This window comes from Physeter macrocephalus, chromosome 11 (genome assembly GCF_002837175.3).
Source record: "Physeter macrocephalus isolate SW-GA chromosome 11, ASM283717v5, whole genome shotgun sequence".
Lineage (NCBI taxonomy): Eukaryota > Metazoa > Chordata > Mammalia > Artiodactyla > Physeteridae > Physeter > Physeter macrocephalus.
In genome coordinates, this window is record NC_041224.1 from 69,488,393 (window position 1) to 69,497,927 (window position 9,535).

General features: G+C 53.0%; 1 protein-coding gene across 1 annotated transcript in view; it reads right to left on the reverse strand.

The window, feature by feature from the left end:
* ADAMTS7 (ADAM metallopeptidase with thrombospondin type 1 motif 7) overlaps nt 1-3,803 on the reverse strand; it is a 56,581-nt gene extending 52,778 nt beyond the window's left edge. The window contains exon 1 of the mRNA XM_024128688.3: nt 3,591-3,803. Within this exon, the coding sequence (XP_023984456.1) occupies nt 3,591-3,690 (100 nt within the window). The 5' untranslated portion in view covers nt 3,691-3,803. The remainder of the gene's footprint in view (nt 1-3,590) is intronic.
* Nucleotides 3,804-9,535: the final 5,732 nt, after the last annotated feature.

Genomic DNA, 9,535 nt, shown 5'->3' on the forward strand with positions numbered 1-9,535 from the left:
CCGGTTCCCCTGCATCGGCAGGCGGACGCGCAACCACTGCGCCACCAGGGAAGCCCCAAGGCTTTGTTTTAAATGAGTATTAACAGCAGTTCCCAGGGCATGAACCATCACAGCCAAGGCTGCTAAAGACAAGCTGAAGGTCTGGGGGTGCTGACGCTAACCGCCATGAAGTGCTCAGTACACCAGAAAAACAAAAGCTACATGGCATACTTCTCGGCAACAGCAGTGTCCTCAAACGTGTGTGGGTGGGAGAGGGGGTAGTATGTATGTGGCTGGGGAATTGGAACCACTGGGGAGAAATGGCTCCAAGAGCTCAACAGTGTCCCTGGGAAGGGATCCATGACCTCGGGGTTATGCGGTCCTGTTGAGAATCCCTGCTCTAGACCTTGGGAAATTATTGCAAGACAGAAATTCAAGTGAGTTATAAAGAAGCATCCTCTTAAGTTCAAAAATGTAACGCAGCTAAGTAGAAATATGCTGCAGGTGAAAGGCATTGGAATTAGTGTACTCTAGAGACAGAGTGCCTGGGTTTGAATTTGCAGCTCTGCCACCTACAGTTGTGAGGCCATGGTTAAATTACTCAACCACACAGTCTCAGTTCCTCCATCTGTAAAATGGGTATGATAGTAATCGTACCTTAGGTTGTGTAAGAATTCAATGAGTTAATACATAAGTGCTTAGTACAGTAGATAACATATAGCAAATGTGAACTAAGTTATGATTGAAAATTAGCAAGAGAAGTTCTAAAGTATACTTAGCTATTTCTTTAAAAACCTGTTTTATCTCTTTGCCTAATGGTGTAATAAAATATTTTTTAATCAAAAATTTAAAAATACAGTATGTTACCACTTTTACTGCAATAATTTTCATCTTCTTGTTTTGTTCTGCATTCATTTTCAATAGTCAATTTGTATTGTTTTGCCATTAAAATATTTTAAAATGAGGACAGAGTGAGTTAAAAAATAAACTCTTTCAACGTGTCCGACAGCTGACTCCTGGTAGAGACAGTGGTGGCTGAACCTACCACCACCCAGTGCCAGCAAAGGGTAATTGCAGGTTCCAGTCTGGTTTGTGGGTGCATCAGAGCTGAGCCAGCAGAGCTAAAGTTATAGCAGGATGGGAGCTGGGACTACTAGTGGTTTATGGCTGAGACTGTCCCGCCAGGGTGTGATTGGACTGAGTTCCTGCCACAATGGGTGCTGAATACTTTGAATATCACCCCTAGGTGACAGAACTGTCACTTTGGAGCTTTTTCCAAAGAAATGCCAACATGGTGTTTACCCTCACCTCCTTATCGAGTACCTGAGTTACAATCCAGCCCTTCAAATGACCCACAGTTCATGCCAAAGAGAAAAAATAACCAGTGTGTGTGTGTGTGTGTGTGTGTGTGTGTGTGTGTGTATGTGACACACACACCGTCTTCCTTGAGTCTGTCCTCACTTGCCTGCAAGCACGTGTGCACACACACATAGAGCTCACATGTGTGATACAGTGTTTTGATGGCCCCTGCCCCAGTCCCAGCGATCCCAACAAGTCCTTGGTTTGTCACATTTTCCTAAAAGTGAGCCCAAGATAAGTTCTCTGACCTGAAAGAAGGTAGCATTCCGTGGGCAGGGCCCCGGTCTACATCCCCCAGGCAAGTCCAAAGAAAATGACAGAGCTCAGCAGCCTCAGGATCAGGGATCCTGAGCAGGAGTTGACTGGGGAGAGCCCCACGCTATGTATCAATGGGAATACTAGAGACAGACACTCACCTTGAAGGGGGACCCAGATTAGATAGGAGGGGTGCCTGCCTTGGCTCCACCCCAAATGGCAGGTTCAAGTAACAGGACACACCAAGGACTCCCTGATCTTACTGGGTCTGCCTGGCAGATTAATAAAAATCATGGCCACCACGTGGTAGGCTCTCTGCTCTGTGCAAAACAATCACATTTAGCATCTCACTTAATTCTCACAAAAACCCTTGGAGGTAGATACCATTATCCCCATTTAACAAAATGGGCACGCTCATACATGTGACTGGTCTGCAGTAGAAGTAAACAGGACCCTGACCACAGGGGACTCCCCCCCTCCACTTTTCTCCCACAGCTGCCAGGGGGCCTGGACCCAAGTTCAAGCTCAGGGACAGTTCCTTGGGGTAACCACTTTCCTGCTCCCTCATCCCCATCACCTGGTTCTTCCTCATGGGTCCCCAGCTCTGGACAGAAGGAAAACACAGGCTTCACCCAAGTAGCCCAGGAGTCCAAACCAGCAGGTCACTCTCCTCTCTGAACCTCTTCCCTCATTTATAAAAGGACTTTCCATCACACACCTTGCACGGTTGTTGTGGAGCTGATGAGAAATAAGAACTAGGGAGGCTGGCACATGGTATTTCTCATCAGATATTTGCTCTATCCTCTACACATTGCTGCTAGACAGGGAGCCTCCTCCCTAAAACACTGCCTTCATCAGCTGCTCCCCTCAACGGCTCCCCCAACCTCTAAGATCTGGTTTAAATGTCTCCTACGTTCCGGCCCATATGCTTTTCTAGCCTCACGACCACAATCCCTCTGCTGGAGAGGCAGGTCTCCCCCAGGCCCAGCACGCAGGCCTAATCTAGCCACCCCCCTCCACCAAGCCCGGTCGGGATGCACCCCCACCCCCAACACGCACCGTTCCAGCCCATCCAAAGTTCATCCATCCTTCCAGTCCCTCCAAGCTCAGGCCCCTCCTCTCCTACAAAGCCTTCCCGTCTGCTTCGCCAGAACGGCTCTCCCCACTACTCGACCCGCCCCCATCAGACCAGAAGCTCCCTGAGCGGCAGGCCAGGGGTCCTTTACACCCTCTGTTCCTAAATTCCCAGGCCGGCTACTCCGGACGCTCCAGGAGCTCCGCGGCCCGGCGGTCCGCGGCGGACGGCGGCGGAGCAAGATTCTGGACACCGGCCAGAGGCTCGTCGGAGGCCAGTCGGCCGGGGCGGGGAGAGCCAAGCCCAGGGCTGGGGAAAGAAGCTCCTTCTCCCCGCTCCACTCTAGGCGCCTTCACACTTGGGGGAGGGGGAGGCAGGAAGCGCAAGGACCGCGCGAGACCCGGCCCGGGGAGCCGCCGAGGGCCGGCAGGCACCTAGAGGCGGTGGGTAGGGGCCGGGGCGGGAGCGTGGCGGGGGACCGCGTAGACCTGCGACCCCGAGCCCTCGTCCGCAGCGCCCTGGCCAGCCTGCTTCCCAGACGAGGCTTACTGAGGAGGGCGAGAAACTGAATCCATTGCGTGTAAGCCACGCTCCGTCCAGTCCCTCCGACGAGAGATCCCCGGGAGAGACAGACGCGCTCTGCGGTATCCGAGGTGGGGAAACTGGAGCCCGAAGAGCGTCTAAGAGGCTCTTTCCGGCTACAGGCAGCGTGGGTAGCGGAGTCGGGGGCTAGGGAAGGCTCCCTGGAGGCGCGGTTTCGCGGCCCCAACCCCACCCCTGTCCCTAACACCAGGGGGCGCGACAGCTCCAGGCAGAGCCTGGCGGGCACAGGGTCTTGCAGAGGTGAGAAGGGGCTAAACCGAGGCTGGGGAAGCGGGGAGGGGTGGCAGGGCCGGCCGGCCGGGGCGGGGCAGCCACCCACCTGGTGCAGATCCGTGGGCGCCGGGCGCCAGAGCGCAGAGGAACAGGAGGAGTGGGTGCAGCAGCGGCGCGGGGCTGCGGGGATTCGGGCCGCCGGGCATGGCCGGTGCCGGGCGGCCGCCGGGCGATCCCGCGCGCACACTCTCGTCTCGTCCGCTCGCTGCCCGGTCCCGGGTCCGGCTCAGGACATGCCCGACCCGCGTGCAGCTCCCGGCATCCAGGGCCCGGACTCCGGCCCGGCGGGCGGCTACGCTCGGTCCGCTGGCAACAAAGGCTGCAGAGCCCGCCCCCTCGGCCGGCAGCGGAGGCAAAGAAAAGACCGGAGAGTGAGAAACAGAGAAAGAAAGAAAGAGAGGGAGGGAGAGAAGTCGCCGGCCCCCGCCCCGCCCCTCGGGCTCCTTCCCCCGCCCCCGGCCCGCCCTCCAGCCCCGGCTCGGCCTCGCCCCGCCCTGGCCCCGCCCTCGCGGGCCACTCGGTGCCGGCGGCCCACCGCTCTAGGGCGGAGCTGGGGCAGGGAGCTAGTAGCGCCCCCAGACGGCCGCTTGGCCGCCCACCGGGCCGAGGGCGCCCTCTGGCGGTGGAGCCGAGCAGGCCCCTCCCGACCTGAGTCCCCCAAGGCCCCCCAAAGAATCTGGAATTTCTGGAATTTCTGCCTTGTCCCTAAACTGTGCTCGAGGAGGCGCCCTTCGGTGTGCTCCCTGGGCTAGGCAGGCCTGCTCTTCTAAGGAAAAGGGACACGGAGGCCAACCGAGGGTCCAGGGTCTCCAAAGCCAGGTGGGGAGAGAGGCCCAGGCTCTTCCCAAGTGGGCAGCTGTTTCCCACGCGGGGCAGGGGTCCCTCAATTCCTCATGTCCAGACTCCTTTCCAAGTGTGTTTGCCTGGAGCGAAGCAAAGCATTCGGCCCACGGGCTGGAGCCCACAGACTCTCAGCAGGGGCCCCCTGGGAGCTTGGAGGCCAGCCAGCCCCAGCCTCACATCCTCCACTGCAAACACAGGCCATCTGTCCTTCCGTGGCCCCAGCCCTGATTCTGGCTTCCTGCTCCATCCCCCCCTTGCTCCCAGGAGCCCCTGCCCCTGTCAAGGAGCACTCCCACCCTCCACCTCCTGGTTCACTAAACCTGGTCGACCTCTTGTTCCTCAGGACAGTGGTGGTCTGCTTTCTTCCCCTGGCCAGGCTTTGTGTAGCCACCCCCCTGCCTTCTGCTTCTCACATACCTCCTCCATGTTCAATCTCACATGCACTTCCCTCATTCCTGGAAGCTCCCTTCCGGCTCCTTCACCCCAAGCCCTGCTGCCCTCCTGAGGGACCCATGTAGCATGTGGCTACAGAGTTCCTTGACCTCCTCATCTCTAATGACCCTTCCCTGCACTTTAGCCACCAGCCCTCACCACCACAGCCTAGGCTACGTCATCCCCAACTGCCCACTCTGAAATCTGAAGATCAGATGCCCCACTCTCACACCACACCCTGATGTCTTTCCCACCCTCCCTGAACGTTCACAATCACACTACGTATTTTCCTTACTGGCCTCTTGTCACCTGCCTCGTCCCCCCACCTACCTGCCCCTCCTGGCTTCACCTACTTCCCTCCCTAGCTATACTCACTGCTCGACCCCCTGCCCCTACCCAACCACTTTCCATTTCTCCCCTGCCCCTAACAGCAGTTGGCCTTGCTGCCAGTGACAGGGACAGTTCAGACCACCACATCCTGTCCCCCACACCCCCATCCTGTGCACCAAGCATCTGTAACTGGCACCCATGCATTTCCCCTGCCTCTGAATGCAATGGAGCAGGCACCTTCCAGCAGTCAAAGACAAAGCCTTCCACCAGGCCTCTGTGCTCCCCTCCTCTCTCCTTGTCCTCTTCACCTAGGACCTTGCTCTAGGTGTTCCCCTCTTTCCCTGGTCTCCATTGGTTCCTGACCCGTAGTCTAAAAACATTCTGGTCTCCCTCCTATTAAAGATAGCGATTATACCCGTCCATGGACAAGTGGTCCCTCTAGTTCCCACCGCACATCTCTGCTCCCTTTCTCAGTGTAACTTCTTCAGGGCGTTATCTAGATTTCTCCTCCTCCCATTTGCACCTCAGACTCACCCCCTCCACCATCTTCCACCCTGGTGCCAGAACCATAGGACCCTTTTCTGTCCTTGTCACCTTGACCTGCCCGATGCATTCTAGAGGTGCCCTCCTCCTCCCCACTCCTCAACTCTACCCTCGTCTACCTGGCAAACCTCCTCTTCACCCCACAGGTGTTGGGTGTTCACAGGGGCCACAGCAGTCAATGAGAGGGTCACGGTCTCTGGAACTCTCACTCTGGAGGAGAGCCACAGGCCACAAGCTAGTAGACAGAGGTATAAACAAGACCAGCTGCTGAGAGGGGCTATGAAGAAAATAAAACTGGGATGCTGGAGGGTCTACTTTCCAAGGGGTCAGTCAAGGAGGGCCTTCCTGAAGAGGTGACATTTACCAGGCATGTGAAGGTAAAAGGGAAGAGATGGGCACACACTTGGTGCATCTGAGACCTGTCCTTTCAGGCTCAGCCTATCTGTCACCTCTCCCAGCAAGTCTTCCCCCACTCCCTTCTCAGGGTCCCCAGAGCACCCTTTGCCACCCCCATTATGGCACGAATCACACTGCACTGCTGTTGTCTGTTTATGTGTCTGTCAACCCCACCACAGTGTGAGACTCTCAGGCCATATCTTCTTTGTTTTGTGATCCCAGCCCCCAGCACAGTAAGCCCCAGAGATGGACAGGATCTGGGGAGGGGACACACAGTCCTCCCTGGCCAGCACCACAACCTGCTGTCCTCGATCCTTTGGTGAGCCGCCAAGGCCAAACACAGATTAGAGGATTTTGTGAAAGGCAGCCTAGAAGTTTGTGTTTTCAAACACATCAGCTGACAACAGTCCTCACCTGTTTCCATTTGCGTCCCAGGTCCTGGCCTTTACTCTGTTCACACCCTGCTGGGCTGCCTTCATTTTAAGCCTCCTCGGGAGCCATGCTGGACACGACAGGATACAAAAGAATGCGAGGTTTAGTCCTGCCCTCATGACACAAATAACAATCCAACCGGAAAAATAAGGCCAGCCAACTCCAAATTTGGGGGGTAAAGTGTGTACATTTTGAACAAAGCAAGAGATTTGATATTTCAACATGTAATTATCCAGAATGTCAGGTATCCAGTTAGAGTTTCCCCCTGCCAAATCTTGTTAGAATTATTTTGTTTATTTTTTAAATGATTGTTATGCTACGTAGCCCAACATCTCCAGTAAGATTTAACTTAGCTAAAACACTCCAGAAACTGATCAAACTAAATAAGAAACTAAATTCATTCTATTTCTATATATCCACTTATATATTAATAGATTGCTTAAAAAGAAGCAAGTACAGTAGAGCACTGTATATTTAAAATCATAAATGAATAGATAACAATGAAAAAATGAGGTATATAATTTTTAAAAATACTATAAAACCTCTTTGGGCCTCAACTTTCTTATCTGTCTAATGGAGACAGTGATTCCCACTCCCCCATTTCACAGTTTTCTAGAGCAGTGGTTCTCAACCAGGGGTGATTTTGCCTCCACAGAATTTTGCAATGTCTGGAGGCATTTTTTTGGTTATCACAACTAGGGGAAGGGTGCTATTGGCAACGGGTGGGTAGAGGCCAGGGATGCTGCTAAACATCCTACAGTGGACAAGTCCGCTCCCCCCGACAACAAAGAATTATCCAGCCCCAAATGTCAATAGTGCCAAGGTTGAGAAACTCTGGTCTAGACGATTAAATAGTGAAGGCAGGCACTTGGAAGAGTAAAAGGCCTTTTGTTTTAGTATTTTATTTTGCGTTTTTTGGTAAGGCAAGCACAGGATAAACATTCAAACTTTATAAACAGTGAAAAGTAACTCTTCCTTCCCAAAGCTGGCCTCTAGTCCCTCAGTGCTCCTTCCCAGGGGCCATCACCATTTCTGTTTCTCCTGAATCCTTCTAGAAAAATTCTATGCAAACACAAAGTTACACTGTACACACATAGTGGCACATATACACTCTGTACCTGGCTTTTTTCATTTAACAGTATAGCTCAGAGATGGAAGCTGGGCCAGCATCCTTACTTATGGACCTGCTGCGGTCTTTTAATAGCATGTGGCACATCAACCAGAATGTAAGCTCCACAGGGGCAGGAAATCTTTGCTTTGCTCACTAATGTATCCTAGGCACTTAGAACAATAGCTGGCATATAATACACGTTCAGTAGATATTTTCAATTATTCATATAAATGTTGGATGGTTGACATTCCATTATGTGTATACGCCATTATACCCATCTCCTACTGGTGGGTATTTAGATTGTTTCTAATCTCTTGCTGTGACTATCCTCTGTGCATATGGGTGAGTACATTTGTAGGATAAAGTCCTGGAACTGGGATTGCTGTCAAGGGCATGTGCATTTGTAACTTTGATAGATAAGTATTGCCAGATTAAGGACATTATTTTTGATGGGTCCCTTCCACCCCAGCAAATTGCAAGAACTGCGAAAATAATTTTAAATGCTAATTTAGGGTACAGATTGCTAAACAGGGATGCCAAAAAAAAAAGCCCCCTCTGTGGGACAGGAACTGGGCTAAGAGCTGGCCTTGGAAATGCATAAGATGATTGACTTGGAAGGGGATGATGAGCTGCCACCATGGGCCTGATTAGCCATTGTTCTGGAAGCCCTGGAGACATGGGTGTTCTCAATATATTCGCATACTTTGAAACACTGCGGCCTTTGCCTGCCAACTACCCAGCCTTAGGAGGGGTGCCTGCCCCTACACCGCCATGAGGGACAACACCACAGGAGTCATGATCCGCATGGAGATTTCAGAGCTGTCAGTCAGCTCAGGGGATAAAGGTCCAAGATTGGCTTCCACTGTCTCACCAGCAGCCATCTGGGCAGTGAGAATGATGATTAGACAGAGGCGAATTGTGATATTGAATGAGCGCTGTATCCCATGTGTTGGCACTATGCTTTACACGCAATGTCTCACGTAATCCTCCTCCCAACATGAAGTGGACACTATTATTATCTTCATTTTACAGATGGAGAAGCTGAAGAACGGAGAGGTTAGGTAGTTTGCTGAAGGTCCCAGCACCCAAGTCCCTGAGCACTACACACCTCTGCCTCCCAGATTGCCAGTTTCAGCTTCTATGCATCAAAGGATCTGTTCCTTCCTGGCTCCTCCTTTGGGAGTTGTTTCGAAGTCTGTCGGACAGCTAGATGTGTGGGAAATGGGCCACTTCCCCTTCACTAGGGATTCACCATGGCTTTCATTTAGGAACACGTCCCAAGTGACAAGTGCCAAGAGCCATGCTGATTTCCAAAGGGACCCTTAAGAATGCCCATCACATTATTCCCTGCACTCAAATCTTGTCTTCACATCTAGTCCACGAACTCCCGGAGGGCCAGGGTCCTAAGGGGCTGAAGACTAGTAGATCTCAGGGGAAGACTGTTGTGTGGGAGGCTGTGTCCCCAGCCTGACCCAGGCACAACCCTAACCATCCTTAGATCTCTTAATGCCGCACACTCGGTAGCCTGATGATTACCTTGGCAGTTTGTTTAATTTTTTAAAAATTTATTTTATTTTTTGGCCGTGTTGGGTCTTCATCGCTGCGCGCAGGCTTTCTCTAGTTGTGAGCAGTGGCTACTCTTCGTTGCGGTGTGCGGGCTTCTCAGTTTGGTGGCTTCTCTCGTTGCGGAGCAAGGGCTCTAGGTGTGCGGACTTCAGTAGTTGTGGCGCACGGGCTCAGTAGTTGTGGCTCACGGCCTCTAGACCGCAGGCTCGGTAGTTGTGGCGCACGGGCTTAGTTGCTCCGCGGCATGTGGGATCTTCGCGGACCAGGGCTCGAACCCGTGTGCCCTGCATTGGCAGGCGGATTCTTAACCACTGCGCCACCAGGGAAGCACCCCCCCC